Below are 19,521 nucleotides of genomic sequence, written 5' to 3'. Positions count from 1 at the left end.
ACCCATGAAAAAAAATGGGCAAAGGACTTGAATAGATGTTTCTCTGAAGAAGATACACCAACGGCCAGTAAGCACATGAAAAGATGCTCAACATCATTAGTCATCAGGGAAACGCAAATCAAAGCCACAGTGAGATATCAGCTCATACCCATTAGGATGGGCTATTATCATAAAGGAAAAATGCGAAGTGTTGGCAAGGATGTGGAGAAATAGGAACCCTCGGGTATTGCTGGTGGAAACATAAAATGGTGTGGACGCTGTGGAATACAGTTCTGTGGTGCCAATGCCACTCATAGGTATGTGCTCAAAAGATTGAAAGGGGAAACTCAAAGAGATACCTGTACACCAAGGGTCATGGCAGCCAGAATGGCCAAAAGGGGGAAACAATCCTACGTCCATCAACTGATGAATGGAGAAACAAAGTGTGGTCTACACACATAATGGAATATTATTATTCCATTATTATTATTCATTCTGAGAAATGAATTTCAGAACAAAATTCTGATACACGCTACAACATGGATGAACCTTGAAAATATTAGGCTCAGTGAAATAAGCCAGACACAAAAAGACAAATGCTGTATGACTCCACATATATGAGATATCCTGAACAGGCAAATTCTTAGAAGGGAGAAAGCAGAATAGAAGTGACTAGATCCTGGAGGAAGTAGGGATGGGGAGTTGAACTTGCTATTTGGGATGATGAAAAAGTACTAGCAGGTGTGAAGGAATGGAAACAAACCCTCATACACTGATAAGGAAATGTGAATTGACACTTGAAAATAGTTTGGCATTATCTAGCAAAGTTGAAGACAGACACTCCCTATAACCCAGCAATTCTGCTCCTAGGTATATATCCCAAGAGCAGGTTTCCAAATTGTGCTCCCTGGGGATCCCCAAACCTCCTTTAGGGGTCCTGCAAGGTCAAAACTATTTTCTCAATAATACTAAGATCTTATTTGCCCTTTTACACAGTGTTGACATTCGCACTGATGGTGTAAGAGCAATGGTGGCTGAAACTGCTGGTGCCTGTGCATGAATCAAGGCAGTGCCATTAGTTATGGTGGTTGTCGTATCTCCACCACCATGTACTTGCAGTAAAATAAGAATAAGAATAATGCTGGTTGCACTAGATGAAGAATTAACTTTATCAATTTTATTAAATCTTGACCCTTGATCAGACATCTTTTTAATGTGATGTGTGATAAAACGGGAAGGAGGTGCGAGAAAAGCTCTGCTATTACACACCCAAGTACCAGCGGTTCTCGTGAGAAACAGCGCCATATGTGCGATGGTTTGAGTTGTGGGTGAAATTAGCTGGGATTTTTTTTCTTTTTTAATGAAAGACCATTTTTACTTGAAAGAAAGACAGAGAGACAAAGCCTGATTATTCCAATTGGAACATTTGGTAGATATTTTCTTGAAAATAAAGTACATCTGTCACTTCAAGGAAAACAATGGACAGTAATTGTTACCAATAACAAAATTTTGAACTTTCGAGCTAAAACTAGAATTTGGGAAAAACCTGTATCCACCACCGGGAGCTCGTTGACTCCCTAAAACTTAAATGCCTTTTCAGAAATGGTGATATCTGGGCACCAGGAGACATGTACTGTGTACAAAACAGTCATCGCGGCCATAGCTTCGTGCAACATGGGTGAACCCTACAAATATTAACCACATTGAAAAAGAAATCAGACTCAAATGAATACATGCTAGGGGATTCCACGTATACAAACTCCTCAAACAGGCAAAACCATGTATTAATGCTTAGGAGCACATCCTCTGGTGCGAAGTTTATAAAGAAAAACAAGGAAGTGATTGCTACAGAAGTCAGGATGGAGTAGGAGGAGGCAGGTGGGGACACCCTCGGGGTGCTGGCCACATTGTACTTCTCGACCTACATGCTGCTTTTGTGGGGGTTTGCTTTATCATAATTCATTTATCTGCACATGGATTTTTACTGTCCTTTTTCATGTTTGTGCTCCATTTCACAATAAAAAGTTTTAAAGAATGGAACTAAACGGAACACATGGCTCCCTTGCACTTTGACTGGCAGAATGTCCCCTCTTCCTGGCCCTCGGTTTGCCCAGACTGTCGTCCTTCCAAACAGAGGTTTGCTCTGCTCTGTGGTGCATCTCCCACGTTCATTTCTGCCACATGTGTTGTTTCAAGATGGAAGAAATAGTTTCCTGGAGATCCTCTGTTTTTGTTTAGAGGCCATTGGAAAACAATTTCTGAGTTGCCTACTTGACATTGAATGTGTTTGTTTGTGGCAGGCAAGACTCCAGGGCGGCTGCTTCTTTAACTTAAGCATGAGTTACAGGCATACTCCGACGTCAGCATTTGTAAGTAGCTACAGAGCATTTCATTGTATGGATGCACCACAATTTATTGAACCAACCCTCTGTTGGTTCCTGATTTTGTTGTTTTGGCTGAATGAGTAAGCAGATCGTGGCCTTTATCCCATTTGACTGAGCTCCATGGGGATGGGGCCTGGTCGAGTCAGGAGGCACTGCATGTGCGTCCAGATGTAGTGTGTCTCAGTAAAACGACGGTGGGATGAAGGCATGAAGACTGACCAAATGAACCATGTTGTATCGGTTTGAGCACAAAGATAGGATTCTTTCTGGAAGGTCCTTAGGCAAAGGGCAGACAGACAGTGAGTGGGGCCCAGTGGGTTAGGCCTGGATCAGAGTGTATTTAAACCCCACATCCCCTACACGAATGACTTTCGGTAGCAACTTACTTCCTCTTTGCTTCCGTGTCCTCATTTATAAAATGGGTACAATAATGGTACCTGCTTCATCGTGCTGCTGTAAGGATTAAATGAGTGGATCCATGCAGATGTCATCAGCATTCTTTAAGTATAGAATGTGATCTCAACGCTAGTTGTAAACATGCAAGGCTGATGTTGTAAAATGCAACCACACAGAAACCAGGTCCTTCCGGCCCTTGTTTTTACGGTGGTGGTTGTTGATTTGCTTTGCTTTTGTGGGGTCAATTTTGTTCTTGAAGAATCAGCTGCCCCCTTAAGGAGAGAAGTTATACTCAGAGTCTATCACCATGGAGACAGTCAACAGTAGGGAATCCAAGATCACATCACCTCTCCCTGGAAGCTGAAAGTGGACTCTAAAGGCCCTTGTATTCTGTGAAGTTGGCAGGGTGTCATCTACTCCCCACTCAGAAGGGTGGCTGGGAAGAGAAAGGGGCACCCCAAACTCAGCAACTGCATAACATCTCCCCACCCCGGAAACCTTAAACCGGGTCAAGTCCAAGAAACGCAAAGCCTTACCATGCAGTTTCTGACTGCAGTAAGTCCACAGTCATTCTATACTCCAAGCTGGAAGGTTGAGGCCAAGTATTCAACCAGGGTGCTCACTGGAAACTGGGTGGAGTTGAGGAGGAAGGTAAGGAAAGAGAAAAGTGGACAAAGCCCTCAGGGGGAGGACTGGTAGGGAAAGGTAAGAGTAAGGTCATTAATATTTTCAAACCAAGGGTCGTAGATGGGCACATGTTAAGAATGTGGCATTAGGGTCCCTGTGTTCTATATAGGGGAGTCATCGAGGACCCTTTGCATCTTGGACACATCACAGCACACGTGGCAATACACTCATAGTTGTGGCTCACAGTACTATTTTCAGGGGAGTGTTTCTAGACAGGTGATGTCCCGTGTCCCTAACTCCTCTGCACCTGGATTTGAAGACTGACTGCTTTCCCTGGCCTGGTCTTTCCCAAAATGTGCACCTGCCGAGGAAGGCTTGACAGTCCCTCATTGATGTCTATGGATGAGCTGCCCCTTGACACCTGTGCCACACCTGGCCTTACCTGTGCATTTCAGGTTTTACTCTCAAAACAGAACAATGTCCCGATGTACTTTAAAAGCCACTGCGAAATACTTTGCCTGAATTGGCCTACTTAAAATTGAACACCTTCCTTTGTGGCAATCAAGAGTGAGCCACTTAAATTTTTGTGGAGACACGTAGATAATCTCATGTCTTCTTGGGAAATGGGTAAGGAAAACAGGGTGAGATCGAATTGGCAGCTTTGGGGTAAGTGTGGGGAAGGTTGCCTGTGACTTCTGAGAACTGGAAAAGGCTGTTTTCATGGAGAACATTTGCATCCACCACGCCCCTGGCCAGACATGGCTTGCGGCCATTGTTAGCTCTGATTGCACTTGGCCTTTGTGTGTGTCAGGAAAGTTGCAAGGTCAAGGACTGTCTGAGCAATCCCTTCAGGCAGCTGTGCGCCTGGCAAGACCCAGGGATACTATGGGCTGCTTCTGCCCTTAGAGAAAATTGCATAAAGAGAGCAGACTCGAGTGCTGTGAGAGAGGTGGCAGATTAAGAAACTCTAGGTCCTTGTTCTCTCATGGAAACACTGACACTGCTACAGCCCAGCTAAAATAACTATATAGGAGCTTGGAAAAACAGTCTAAGGTCTATAGCGACCAATCAGGTGCCCAGATTGGAAAAAGCCACGTTCAAAATGGTGGGAAACTCCATGGTGTTTTTACTTGCCCCTTTTCCATCCCCTTCCCATCACAGCATGGTGGCCAAGCTCCCAGTTCCCTCCCTTGAACCCAGAGGGAGTAGAGCACATTCTAACCCGCCTGGGGGCTGCCTGAGGGAATTGGTCTCTGTTTCGCCTAACTCAGAGCTCAGACTGGGTAAAGTGGCTTAGCTCATATTTCAGGCAACGCAAAGCTGTGAGAAGCAGTGGTAATCACAGCTAGTGAAAGCTGCCAGGGGACTACGGCCCTGTAAATGTCTGGGGCAAGAGATTCCAGGGAGAGAAATACAACAGAACATCTAAGGCTCTGAGAAGAAGCAGGGAAGAGACTCTTTGGGAAATGAAGCCATTTTAAAGAAGCCGTGTATACAGGGGAAACACACACACACACACACACACACACACACACACACACACACACCCCTAGGCAAGAGGCATGCTCAGAAGAGTCTCGAGACGAACTTAAACCTTCATACCCAGCTGATTTCAAGGCTCAGAACCTGCTCTGCTAGTTAGTGAACCTAAGAGTTGTGGCTGTTTTTTCAAATGCCCGATGTTTAACAAAATATCATAAAGTATACAAAGGCACAAGAAAACATGGCCCACTCAAAAGAAGAAAAAAATAAAGTTGCAGAGACCATCACTAAAGAAACACAGGCATCAGAAGGAAATGACAAAAACTTTAAAACAACTGTTTTAAATATACTTAAAGAGCTAAAAGAAAGCATGGACAAAGACCTACAGTTGACTCTTGAACAATGTGGAGCTAGGAGCGCTGACCTTCCCCGCCCCAGGCAGTCAAAAATTCATGTATAACTTTTGACTCCCCCAAAACTTAACTATTAATAGCCAACTGTTGACTGGAAGCCTTACTGATAACATAAATTGTCAATTAACATATACTATACAAAATTACATATATATGTATATAGTATTATAATAAAGTAACTTAGAGGAAAGAAAATGTTATTAAGCAAATCATAAGGAAGAGATAATACATTTATAGTACTTATTTTAAAAATCTGCATATAAATAGACCCATACTAGTTCAAACTCATCTTGTTCAAGGATCAACTGTAAGGAAATTAGGAAAATGACATATGAACAAAATGAGAATATGAATAAAAAGATGGTAAAAAAGGAACCAAATGGGAATTACGGAGCTGAAAAACACAATAAATAAATTTTAGAAATTCACTGCAGGCATCCAACAGTGGACTTGAACAGGCAGAAAAGAGAATCAGAAAACCTGACGACAGATGATTTGAAATTATTGAGTCTGAAGAGCAAAAAAGAAAAATGAATGAAGAAAAGTAAATACAGTCTAAGGACGTATGGGACACCATCAAGCCAACCAATGTACACAATATGGGAGAAAAGAGAGAGTGAAAGGGGCAGACCAGTTGTCTGAAGAAATAATGGCTGAAAAAATATATAAATTGGGCTTCCTCAAAATTAAAATCTTTCATATATCAAAGAACACAATCAACAGAGTGAAAAGACAACTCATGCAATAAGAGAAAATATTTGCAAATCTTATATGTGATAAAGGAATAATATCCAGAGTATATAAAGAACTCCTACAACTCAACAACAACAAAAAACAAACAACTTGATTAAAACTTGGTAAAGAACTTGAACAGACATTTCTTCAAAGAAGATACACAAATGGCCAATAAGCGTATGAAAAGATGCTCAACATCATTTACCAGTAGGGAAAAGCAAATCAAAACCATAATAAAATACCACTTCACACCCAGTAGAATGGCTATTCTTAAAACCAAATACAGAAAATAACAAGTGTGGGTAAGGACATGGAGATATTGGAACCCTTGTGCATTGTTGGTGGGAATGTAAAACGGTGCAGCCGCTGAATTACCGTATGACCCAGCAATACCACTTCTGGGTACTTATCCCAAATAATTGAAAGCAGAACCTTGAAGAGAGATATTTGTACATCCACGGTTATAACAGCATTATTCACAGTCGCCGAAAGGTAGAAGTAATTCAATGACAGCTGAATAGATAAGCAAAATGTGGCACGTACACTCAATGAAATTAAACTCAGCCTTTGAAGGAAAAAACACCTGACACGTGCTACAACTTGGACGAATCGTGAGGGCATTATGCTAAGTGAAATAAGCCAACCACAAAAACACAAATACTGTATGATTCCAGTTACATGAGGCACCGAGAGCAGTCAGATCCACGGAGACAGAAAGGAGAATGGTGGTCGCCAGGGGCTGGGGCAGACAATGGGGACTTCTTGTAGGGGGACAGAGTTTTGGTTTGAAATGTTAAAAACGTTCTGTAAATGGATGGTGGTGATGGTGGCACAAAAATGTGAGTGTACTTAATGCCATGGAACTGTACACTTAAGCATGGTTACCATCGTAAATTTTGTTATACATATTTTACCACAATGAATTTTTAAAATGTCAATCAGAAAACATAACAGAATGGGGGGGGGGAAAGAGTGAGCTGGGGAGAGTGAGGCACAAAGAAGGTAAATAAAGGGAGGGGGAAGCAGGAGGGAGCAGACGGGAGAGAGAAGAGAAAGCAAACAGGTCCCACCATGAGAAGTGATCTCACAGATTTCCCCAGGGTTCCTGGGCAGCGGGGGTGCCAAGTACGGGAAGGGAGGGGACAACACGGAGCCTGGGTTACGCAGGATGCCCAGAGGTCCGCATTTTCTCCTGTGCCCAGCTCCCAATAGCCCAGGAGGGAGGGGTCACAGCCGAAGTCTGAGAAGGGCCATCTCAGAAGTGGTCTTGAATATTTCATCTGTTCCAGTTCACCAAAGCCGCTGAGAAAACACCGCAGAGCATTTACAGGAAAGAGTACGTCCCCTTCCCCTGCCACAGACCGGACCAGATCTCCAGGTGGTATGGCAAGAGGAGAGTTGAGGTAAGAGAGAGTGGCGGCCCCACACTCAGGCTGGGCCCCTCGCAAGGCCCAGGGGACTCCAGCAGCCAGCTCCTTCCAGGCCCAGTTCCCTCGTGGGAACTCAGGAGTGGTCTCATGGAGACGCTCCCCAGCCCAGGGCTGCGGTGGCTTCACCTGATTGACCTCATGAGCAGAGATCTGTCTACTCTCAAGCTGGCAGCACCCTCCCCTCCGCCTGCCCCACCATCCTAGCACTTTCCTTCCTGCATCATTTCCCACATTCCTCCAAACTCCTCCAACAGGACACAGGCAGAGGACACAGGAAACACACAAACGTGGTTAATATTGAATTAAAGTGACTGTAGAGAGGAATAACGTAAAGTACTCCAAACCGGCGGCGGTGATGTTTGGATGACAGCGTTTTGTGTGATCTACGCCCCAGCTTCCTGTTCTTTTGAATAAAGTCAAGGGCCACTCAGCTGTCTTCCTCTCACTGGGTGCCTGTGCATTTCATTGATCCAGGCCTCTGCAGCAGGAAGCTGGGCATTGCAACCTCAGGACACCCAGCCCCCAGCCCCAACCTAACTCTACACCTGCAGAATTCAGGGTGGGGGCAGAGAGGCATTGAATGAGGGGTGGACATCTGTCAGAATGGGAGCATTTGGGAGCTGGTTGGGACCCACGAGGTTGTTCAGCTCAGCACCCTCATTTTTAGATAAAAGTTGCCCAGGGGGCGGTAAGTGTCGTCTAGAGCTGTGTAGCTGGTTGGGAAGGGACTAAGCAGGTGTCCCTTCAAGCAAAGAGTGTCCCCAGGCCCCTTGTCATCATCATTTGCTGGGGTTGACTCTTTGTCTTCTGCATTTGGAAATCCATGTCAGGACAAATAGTGACAGAATTTCAGTTCTGGGCTGGTACCCTTGGGTCCTGCTGGTACCCCTGGGCCGTGCTGGAATCCCTGGGCCAGGCTGGTACCCTTGGACCATGCTGCCGCTTTCAGTGGCTTTACCATTAGTGTGATGACACACATTAGTGTGAAGACACACATGGATTTTAGTGTAAGGAAGTAAAACTTGTAACCCACGATCTGGGTCCTCCAGGACCCAGCCATCAGTGTACACGAGGCACGTAGCCTCGTCCTCAGTGCACCTTTCTTAAAGACCTCTGGGCCCAGTACAAACCCTGACGAAGAGATACCCACAGATACATACAGTCTGGTTAAAATTGAGACACACACAGGAAATAGAACTGAACTCTGCACAAATGACCTGTGTGTGTGGCGGCTCCCACCCGATAGCTCTTCTTTGCGCATCAGCTCTTCACCCCTCACCCCAAGGCCAGCTTTCTTTTCCATCTCCCATCCCCCCCGCCTCTCCTCCCTTCTTAGGCAAATGCCAACCCACCTGGGATAGATGAGATGAGCTCCCCCAGGGAGGACCCCCTCCCTGTGCTGTTCTCCCGGGCAGGTGTGTTAATCATGTGTTTTATTTTCTCTACTTTATGATGCTGTGAGAACTCAGGGCCTGGCTAATCCTGGAAAGACTGCCCTCCCCAGGGCTGGCTGATTCCTCGAGACAGGAAACACCTCGCCTGCCATCATGCCTGTCAGGTTCAAACCTACCGATCCAGAGCCCACACCCCCAACCACCTCCGTTACCTAACACTCACACACCAAGTCAATATCTCCCTGCCTTAAATCACTCCAGGACCAGGTACCCACAACCAGAGGCACCCGACAGCCCAGAGCCTGCTGAAATTATTTAAACCAGACAACCCTAAGCTTCTCAAATTTGCCTGCCCGGCCTCACCCATTCCTTCCCTTGGAAAACACAAGAAGGCTTGGGGCCATACTCCCCCTTGGGTCTTCCTGCTTCTGACCAACCCTGGTGCTTCCCCATGTGGCCCTGCATGGTGTGGCACGCCCCCTCCTCCTGGGCCCTGCAAGGTCTTCTTTCAAAGGCAGTTGTCTCTTTGTTTGTCGCCTTAACATACCGGATCAAAACAAAAATCCTGAGAACGTAATTGAGACAGCAGGGCCATGCCCCAAACCAAGAAAATCAGCTTGAGAATCCCTGCTGGCCTCTCTGTCTCTCCTCAGCACTCTCCTTGGTTGATGGGAACCATTCAACTTGCTTTCCCTGGCATTGGAAAGACTCCAGGCCCCTGGTGATAGAGATCTTGGGAACCCCTGCCGAATGTCTGCGCCCGTCCCCCGTCTCCCTCTGGCATTGTGGTCTGACTCATTTATGGAACCACCACTTGAAATATTGGGTGCAGCCAGCATTTCCAGACCTCAGCAGACACAGACCTCCCTGTCTGCTCCAGACAAGAGGACGGGCATGGAAATCGCCATTACCCTCCCCCGTAAATCAGCCCAGGTCCCCAGGATCCCCATCCAAGGCCAAGAGGATTTTCTTAGGAAAAGAACTGATTCAGGCAAATGTCCCACAGTAAGGAGAACACGGCTTTCTTCTCCCTGTACATAACTCCCCACCAAAGAAATCACTCCCCGAGTTTCCAGCTGAGGTTGCCATAAATCCTTTGCAGGAGAAGGCAATTTACGGAACGTTCTCTGACTCTTCCCATAGTAACTGACTGAAATACAAGGTGCACACGGCAGGCTTGGTATTCAGTGTCTTTCACTGGCCATGGAAATAGGCACTTGGATGGATGAGACTTGAGACAAATGAAAGGGTGTAATTTCAGATCATGGGGCACGCAACGAAACGGCACTGACTCTTCTTATTCAGCTGGGTGTCCTGACTTTCATGTTAATGAGTCCCCAGCAGCTCATTCTAGAGATGAATTATATTGGCGTAGTTGGGGCCACTCATCAGAAAACTGACTGCAGCTAAGCTGAGACGTGTGTGAAGGTGAGTTGCTTTGGGAGGGACAGACACGTGTGTTTCCCTGATTGGTGGCCCTGAGAGCCCACACAGCCACACTTGTCACAGCCCACGGAGGCCCCTCTCCATCGAGACCACAGACCTCCATGGAGGCAGCTTCTTTTTCTTTTTTTTTTTAAGTGTGTTTTTCCAGGACCATCAGCTCCAAGTCAAGTGGTTGTTTCACTCTAGCTGTAGAGGGCGCAGCTCACAGTGGCCCATGCGGGGATCGAACCGGCCACCTTGTTGTTAAGGGCACCGCGCTCTAACCAACGGAGCTAACCGGCCGCTCCCATGGCAGACAGCTTCTGCCTCCGTCCACGGCCAGGTGATGCCTGGTCAGTAACGTGCCCACTGTGCCTGTCCTTTCAGGGGCTGCCATACAAACACCTGATCACCCACCACCAGGAGCCCTCGCACCAACACCTGATCAGCACATACAACGACCATTACAACCGGCACAATTATAACCCGGGCCTGCCCCCATGCCGCTCCTGGAGTGGACACAAGTTGCTGTGGCTCCCAGAGAAAGCCGACTTCCCCCTTCTGGGTATTTGGAATATTCAGGGTTTCCTCCTGTACTGGGGTGTAAGGGGTCCACACCTGCACAGGGCTGAGGTGCACCTGGCTCACGCGGGAGGACTGACACTGGGGACCCTGGCTCCAGGAGAGTGTTAGAGTGAGGTGACGGGGGAGAGTCCTACTTGCTTCCCAGGGCTGCCACCTGCCCTCTCCGCTTGATGCTGGAGTGCGGCTGGCTGTGTGATGAAGCCCTCACCTGTGCACCGAGGCAGCCTGTTTACCTGGAGCGCAAGAGGCAGAAGCAACGTCACTGCACACTCGTGTCAATCATTCATTCTGTAAATAGTAGCTATGTCCTAGGAGCGGTGCCCTGTTGTACCATCCGGAGACACAGCAGTGACAAACAGGGAGGGATTTCTGCCCTCAGGAGTTGGCATTCCAGGGGGAGCTGGATGAGAAACCATGAATGAATAAGAGAACTTAGATCTAGTAAATAAGATCATTTTGGAGGGGGGTTATATATAAAATGGGTAATGGATAGAAAGTGAGGCGGGTCTGGGTGGAGTAGGCACGGGCTTTCTTGAGGAGAAAGCTGAGTTGAGAAGGAGGGAGCCGTGCAGGGATTAGGGGAAGAGCATTCCAGGGTGGGACTAGCGGTGAAAAAGCCTCCAACACAGGAGTAGAGGAAGCCGCCTGGGGCTCACAGACCACAGTACAGATTCGGCTTGTCTTTCCCTTCCAGCAGTACCGAGGCTTGGAAGGTGAGACTTAGGAGAGTGCCTTGAGCTGATTTACACAGGTTGACAGTGTCTCCAACAAGTACACGGCTGGCTGGTAACAAGTAGTCAGGTTCCCTAGTGGCAAAGCAGCTTCTGGTATAGCTTGAATTTGCTGCAGAGACTCTCTTGCTCTGGTGCCCACTCAAAACACGCAAGCAGGCTATAAGGAATTTTGTAGTTGAGTATGTTGCCTCCAAAAATGCTTTTATCCCTTCCTACCCAGTGACTTTCATCTTTTGGTCAAAGAGTCATGTGGGAACTCTGCAGGCTTCCCAGTGTGTCTATTCCAATTGTACCTTCAGGAACTAGAGACATAACAGTGGGCCAATGGGGCCCCCTGTGAGCTGGACGAGGCAGGACTGCGTCTGTCACCTGACCACAGTAAGCCCCCACTGTGACCAGGAGAAGCCACAGTAGCGTTGTTGGTCCCAGGATTAGTATCAGATCAGAACCAGTGTCTAGTGAGTCCTGAAAGGTCTGCGTATTGCCTTTCCCCCTGGGCAGAGTCACCCTGGTGAATGCCTGCAGAACCCTTCAGGCAGGTCTTGAGGGAGATGTGAAGTATCTACTTGAGGGGCAATGCAGACTCCTTCCTCAAGGGACCTGGCCTCCGCTTTAGTCAAGAGGTTCTGGGTTTGTGAACTGATTTAGGTTTGGAAACGGGGTGAGAATCCACAGCTCTCCACTTTGGTGATTCAAATTAGGTATTTGGCCACCAGACCTAGACTTTTTCCTATTATACACATCAAATAGTCCTCTAATCATCTATGTTATTCCTGAGCCAACACGATCTCTTAGTAACCACCAAAGATTTCTGTGGGCCAAAGCATTCTCATTACTGGCACAGCCTTGTTGTGCTCTATGGTAGCTGTGCCCCCGTGTCCCTATTGGGATTCCATCATTCCCACGGAAGTCAGGAAACCCATCTAAATGGAAGCAGCCCCCACAGTCACACTTTACCTTCAAGGAGAGCAACCACAGAGCTTTTCAAGAATTTAAATGTTCCCCCAACTGATACGGTTTTCAGTACCATAGTGAAGTGACCATCTTCTGGTCCTTCCCGTGGAAGTGGGAAGTTGAGGGGTGGGACGTGCAGTGTGCCCCAGATACATCCAATGTAGCATTCCTCTTTCTCTAAGGCTTTGGATTCTTTCCTCCACATAATGCTTGGGAAACTATGGCATCGCATTGAATATAGGCTGACGTTGAGCCCATGTTTCTGTCTAGGGAACAAGGGAGCTATTGAGACCCTCCCCTACCTTTTTCTTTACTGTGTTTAAGTATTCAAGAAATCCATCCCACACTGTAGTCTTCATTATTGCCACAGTGGTGAGCATGGTCTCCTAAGACATGTGCTTCAGTAATCAATTGATTAGCTGTGATGTCATGGTCACTAGTATGCCATAGGTTGTATGCCATACTAGCTGTATACCATGGGTGACTAGCATCTCATGTCCCCTTGGCAAGGAACTCAGCACTGAGCTTAAACCCAAGGGTATAACCAAACCAATCCCCAAACTCCTTATTCATGGTTCTGTTTCCTAGGTACCACTTCTGATACCAATTTTGCATCAGCCCCAGTCCAACCAGGAGGCAGAAACCACACTATAATTTGAACAAGGATAACTTCATACAAAGCTCTTATTAAATAGAACAGAGGATTGGTGACTGGCTGGTAAGAAATAAAGAGAACTCTAAGGAACACGGGAATCAGATATAAGGAACGGCCTCTACCCCTTGGGCTGAGACCCAGACCCAGTGCTGAGGACGTTGCCATGGTACTGGGCAGCAGGGAAGTTGCCGAGGTGCTGTGCTGCTAAAACTGGCTGGGAACCTACTCTCTGGGGTTCAAGGGAAGCCCTCCATGGGAGGTGATGCTCCTTTGGAATATGCTGCAGGCCGTACAAGAATGCCAGGAAAGATGTTCAGAGGGAGATAGACTGTCCAAAAGGAGGCCACCGGAGACAGGCACCAGAGAAGCCATTAACCAGAAAGAGGAGCCCAGGACCAGGGATTGGAACCCATCACTGCTCTAGTGTCCTTCCAGTGCCCTCTACTTGCAGAGCTGAAGCTGTGCCCGCTGACAAAGGAAAGAGATTGAAAAGGCCCGTCTCTGTTTTCATATTTGCATGCAACGAAGAGCAGATTTCCAGCCTAGAGGCAATAGATGGATAACTGGCACAGAAGCCTGTGTGAGATACACGCAAAGTAGAAATTCGGAGATGACTACCACAAAAATCCAGGAACCTGTTCCCTCAGCAGAATTCCTGGGAGTTCAGTGGTCTGGCACATGTTGAAATATTCCCTGCAAGGTGAAGGGCAAGTTGCTGAACCTCATACTACTTACTATAAAAAAGAGGCACAATGTGTGGCAGGTATTTTGGGGGGGGTTTTCAACATAGCATGCCATTGTTTCTTACTATTCGTGGTAGTTATGTTCTAAAACATCACCACAAACACTGCAGTGAGTGAAGCTGAATCATTATCCCTAAGGAAAATACAGAATTAGGTTCCTGTGAGCCTCTGGCCACGTTTTTCATCAACCAACGAATACATAACTTTCTGTGATGTGTGTTTCTGTTTAAAGACACCTTATTGAATGTATATTGTTGATGCATTAACACTGAACTCACAGCCTGCAGCACGGTCAGGCCTGAAGGAGCCCACGGGTTTTCTCCGGAAGGCACATCACAGCCTTCTACACTTCGGATCACACGATAGCACTTCAGCGCTACGTTTGGGGGTCATTTTAAACAATGAAATCATCAGCCCAAACTGCAAAGCTGCCCAAAACATGGCCCTACAGAGACTTGTTTACGGTACGAGAGAGCAAAGAAAAAGGCGGAGCATTACCTTTTTCAATCTCCAATGGGAACGCGTCCGGCAACGCCAAGGTTTGCCAATCGGTGCGTGTCCTTGTCTGTAAATGACCGTGGAAGCCCCGTGAATATTGATGTTGGGGTTACAAACAAACCTTAGCCAATAGATGAATTCACAAATAATGGATTCTGCAAATAACGAGGATTGACTATACCACTTTTGAGTGAGGCATTTCAACGTATCTGTAAAGCCAAGTCCAAGGCTTCCAGTTTCAAATGTGGGCTAGAGCAAGAGAAGGTCCCAAAGATCATCTGAGTTGGAGTGAGAGCTGCTCTTGGACTTGAACTTCAAGATTCAGCAGAGCCAATGATATACACGATAGAAGAATCACCATGCAGACCTCCAGGATTTGGGAACGAATATATGACCTCTTCTACAGAGAAATACTCTCCTTTTGAGGAACAGCTGTGGCTTGCTACGGGGCCTTGGTAGATACCGAACACCTGACTGGGTGTTGTCTGATACACCTAGCTGTACAGTTGGGTGTGTACAGCAGCCATCTACCATCAAGTGAAAATAGCACATCAGAGACTGGGGCCGGTCTGGTCCAGAGAGTACAGGTAAGTTGCATGAGCACACAGCTCAGACACCTTCAATATCAACAACTACGTCATTGCCTCTACTTCCTCAATCCATGCCTCATGGGGAGGTCCTTACAACCAGACTGAAGAAGGGCACTCCCGTGCCAGGTTTCTATGCACCAGACCCAGCATACAGCACCCCACCAGGCATCTCCGTATGGACGAGCTTTGGCCCCCTGTACCCTACGCCATCCGCAGGCCTGTCACAGCCACCTGCTAATGAGCAGAGACTGACTCTCAGCCTTAGCCCTCGTCCCTCATTCCCGGAGGGTGGCTGCTCCTGTATTTGTGATTCCTAAATTCTTTAGGATCCTTTTTAACCCCCTTTGAGTAGTTAACCACCGTTTATTACTTATCAGTTAAATTCATTTGCCCTTTCACAGTTACTGGTGCCTTACATAATGTTTACTATGTGCCTGACCAACACCACTTTTAATTCTTTACACATTTTAATTCTCTTCATCCTGGTGACAATCTATGAGGTGGGCACTTTTCACAGATGTAGAAACTTAACTCGCTGTCTGGACCCAGCGTCCATGTGGTCGGCCAGTTCACGCTACACACCACTCACCTTGGACACGTCCCTCCCCATCTACACCCTTCTAATCTGGTCACAAACTGCCGTTGACGCTCCCTCTGCCTCCCTAACAAATTGCAACTCTGTTCTGTCTACTCTGTCCCCACAGCCACTGCTGTCATCCTACTCCTCCATCCTTAGTTGCATCCTACTGGGTTGTTTCTGGTTTTGTTTTGTGTGTTTTTGGTTTTTTGCTTTTGCTTGTTGGGGGGTAGGGTGGGGGGAGAGAGCAGGGAAGGGATGGGAAGATGGTTAAAGCATTTTAACAAAGCATCTAGTCCTTTGCAACGTGTTTCCCAACTTCCTCTAGAATAATTATTCTAAAATATAAATCAAATCATGTTGCTTCCCTGATGAACAGCATTAAATAGTCACCCAAAGGCTTTAAGTTAAACTCTAAACTTCTTTACATGGCCGACAAAGCCTGTGTGTGCTGTCCTTTCCCTGATTTTTCAGACACTCTTGCCTCTGCCCCATGTATACCTCCTATATCCCTGGGTGATCTTGCATGCACCATCTCACTGTCAGAGCGGCTGTTTCCCCACCTGCAAAGGGAAGGGGTTAGACTAGAGGGGCTGCCCAGCCCTTCCAAAGATCCATGACCCTGACACTTTACTTATCAACTCTTCCATCGTGATACATTTAGCTGTCGGGATCTTCTTGTGTGCTTATAATTTCTCATGTGTTCCTGGATGTAAGGTTTAGTCGGTCTTTGAAGGCAGGAAATGTCTGAAGAAGATTTTATTGTACTTTGAGGCTGAGAAAGACTTTCAAGAGAAAACAAGAACACTACTGGTGTGGTATCATTCTCCAGATTGGGCTCTTCTGGGGGACCCCCCCGGGGAGGAGCCTCAAGATAGAGCCCAGAACCATCTGTCACTAGATCCAGGAGGTCAAGCCAGTGGCCGAAGACCAACCTGTGTTGCTTAGAAGAGAAGTTGTGTTGACTATTCGTCCCATCACCTTCTGCTGAGACCTGCTGTGGGGGACAGACTCTAAGGTGGCCTCACGTTCTCCACCGCCTGGCATTCCCACACTTGTGTGATCCCCTCCTGTGAGCAAGACCTGTGATCGGCTTGTAATCGAATATGGCAAAGGTGATGGCATGTATGTGATTACATTAGACTCTAGGGGTCATCTTGCTGAAGTCTGTCTCTCCCTTGCTGGCTTTCAGGAAGCAAGCAGCCATTTGGGGAACCTCCTGTGGCAGGGAACTGTGAGTGGCCTCTAGAAGCTAAGAGTGGCCAACTGGCCAAAAGCTAGCAAGACACTGAAGCCTTCCCTCTACAAACCCAAGGAACTGGGTGCTGCCAACGACCTGACTAAGCTTGGAAGTAGATCCTGCCTGAATCAAGTCTCAGGTAAAGCCAAAGCCCAACACCTTGGTGGTAGCTAAGCTGTTCCCAGACTTCTGACCCACAGCAACTGTGACATAATAATGTGTGTTGCTTTAAGCCACGAAGTTCATGGCAATGTTTCACAGCAATAGCATAAGACACTCTTCCATCAAAGCTGTGTGCATGTAACACATGGGTCATGACGCCTGCCTGCCTGCCCTTGCCTCCAGGAGCCCCGTGAGAACTACATGTGTATATCCTTGCCCTCAGGTCTAGTTCTTGCTCCAAGAAATCACAAGTCACCAGGAAACAGTTTAGAGAAGGCAAGTGAGAGACGCTAAAGACTTCCCTTTTAGATTCGACCTCTATAAGCCCCTTCAAACCGTGGCTGCCCCCAGGCGGGGTAGACAGCTGTGTGACTTAAAGCAATTTTCTTGGCATCCCTGGTCTTCTCAATGAGATTGAGCAAGGCAGTACCTTTCCAGAACTCATTGACAGACGCGCACTTCCCGACCAACTTAGCGCTGTGTCTGAAATCGCATTAGAGTTTCCGTCAGAAAACTCCAAAGGCCTTTGTGATGATATAAAGATTCCTTGAACAGGTGGCACATAACGGTGTTAATAAGCATCCACATTTAATTCCTTGTAGGGAATTGCTCAGGATGTTGTTATTCTAGAAAGCTGAAAAGACCCAGTGCGTGGGTTTGACCAGTTTTGATGGAGTGGCTGGTGGAGGCAGAAAGGCAGCTAAGGTTCTCCAGGCTGCCAGGGGGCTGCAGGTGGACGGTGCCTGGGAGGCAACGCTCTGACAGGCACTGAGAAAAGGGAGATGCTCAGGGTCTGGGTGCTTCCAGGTTCCTCATCGGACACAGGGGACTCCCCACCTAAGCTCCTGGAGGTCAGTCTCGTGGCCTCTTCTGCAAAGCCTTCACCCCTGCCCTGGGTGGGCAAGAGAGAGTACAGGAAGGCAGGTGGGCATTTCTGCCTTTCTAACAGGTCAGGGATTCTGCTCATGGAAAGCATGATGTTTGTTATTTCTTCCATAATGTCAGATTTGCCCCTCCATCCACTCAAACCTTCACTTTGTGTTTTCAGAAGACCTCGGGTGCCCAGAGTTGTGTCCTGAGATGCTCCCAACATTGGTTCCTGCATGGCCAGCAGTTAGCTGGTTGGTTGGTTAGTTAGCTGTTAGTTTTAACAATGCAATCATCGTTTTAACAATGCAGAACCATCGTCCCAAACAACAGCCAAGACCTTGACCGTGACCTTCAGCCCACCCTGAAACACCTGTACCACCATCTCATCTCACTGCCTCTCCCACCTGAGGGAACGGCTACCCTGATTCCTGTATCCATCATTCCTTTTTCTCTCCTTTTTACATAGTTTTAGTGTGTCTATGCATATTCCTTAAACGTATTCTTTTGATTTTAATTATTTTTAGCTTTCTAAAAAGAGTATCAGACTTTACGTAATTAAAAAAAATTTTTTTTCACTTCATTTTATACTGCTAAGATACATTCACATTATGGCGTGTTCTTCTGGTTCATTTGTTAAAATGGCTACACCATAGTTCCTAACACCTAACAGCTGTGTAATATAATATTCACTATGCCACAGTATATTCAGGCACTCCTCTGCTGATCAGCATTTGGGATGTTTGGGGATTTCACTATTTTGAACACTACTGTGTCTGTCTCTGTGGGTCCATGCGCAAGAGTGCCTCTTGGGGGTTAGGGCCTCTCTCTGTTCTCCAAATCACCCCTGTGCTCACCCCTACCTCCTCCTATCCGTGTAACACCCTCTGACCTTCTCCACAAACTCACCCAACCAACAGCAGCACAGAGCTGGTCCCCCAGGCCAGAAAAGAGCACACGGTGGCGTAGAGTTCTGCAAGACAAGACGAGTCACAGCAGCAGGAACCCGAGAAGATGTGGGGCTGGCACTGCCTACCCCAGCCCCCAGCAAGAACCCACCAACAGTGCCTGACACTGGGTGTGATGTCCCGCTTTTGTTCCTGTTCTTGCCTCCTCTGAAGCGACTCTGGCCAGCTCTGCGTGGGCAAAGCCAAATGCCAGGCCAAGTCAGATACTTGCTATCTGCCCCAGTCTTGGTGTCAGGGCTCGGATGCATCTTGGGGCTCAGCTGTTGCAACGTTTTCTTTTACGGTGGGAGACACTGAGGACCAAGAAGGCGTGGTGACTTGCAACCGACAAAGCCAAGACTAGGGAAGGTAGGCATGCTTGCCCTGGAATGTTCATAATAATTATAGATACATGCACATGTTATTAAGAAGTGATTAATGGATGGGCCATTTCTATTAGTTGAGTGGTACCTTTGAGGTTCTCAGAAAGCAGGTCCATTAACATCAGCACCTTGACCATCCTGGCACACAGCCAAACATGGAATCTGTTCCAGATCAACCTTTGTCTAACTCAACCTTGGCTGTACATAGAAGTACGAGGGACATTTTACAAGTCCCGATGCCCAGGCTGAACCCCAAACCAACTGAATCAGAATCTCTGGGGTGGGGGCACAGGCGGCAGGATTCCCCAAATCACGCCTGCT

The 19,521-nt window shown here is 47.2% G+C and overlaps 1 protein-coding gene across 1 annotated transcript; it reads left to right on the top strand.

Annotated features, from left to right (window-relative positions):
* Positions 1 to 2,652: 2,652 nt before the first annotated feature.
* Positions 2,653 to 10,958, top strand: CFAP107 (cilia and flagella associated protein 107). Its single transcript, XM_088791361.1, has 3 exons — positions 2,653 to 3,410; positions 7,306 to 7,419; positions 10,653 to 10,958. Exons 1-3 carry the CDS (start codon positions 3,297 to 3,299, stop codon positions 10,956 to 10,958), a joined length of 534 nt encoding a protein of 177 aa, XP_088647487.1. The 5' UTR covers positions 2,653 to 3,296.
* The last annotated feature ends 8,563 nt before the right edge of the window (positions 10,959 to 19,521 follow it).

Source organism: Rhinolophus sinicus, chromosome 14 (genome assembly GCF_057876585.1).
Source record: "Rhinolophus sinicus isolate RSI-liver-muscle chromosome 14, RSI-T2T, whole genome shotgun sequence".
NCBI classification, from domain to species: Eukaryota; Metazoa; Chordata; class Mammalia; order Chiroptera; family Rhinolophidae; genus Rhinolophus; species Rhinolophus sinicus.
The sequence above is the reverse complement of the archived record's forward strand: the minus strand, read 5'-3'. Positions and strand labels throughout refer to the sequence as shown.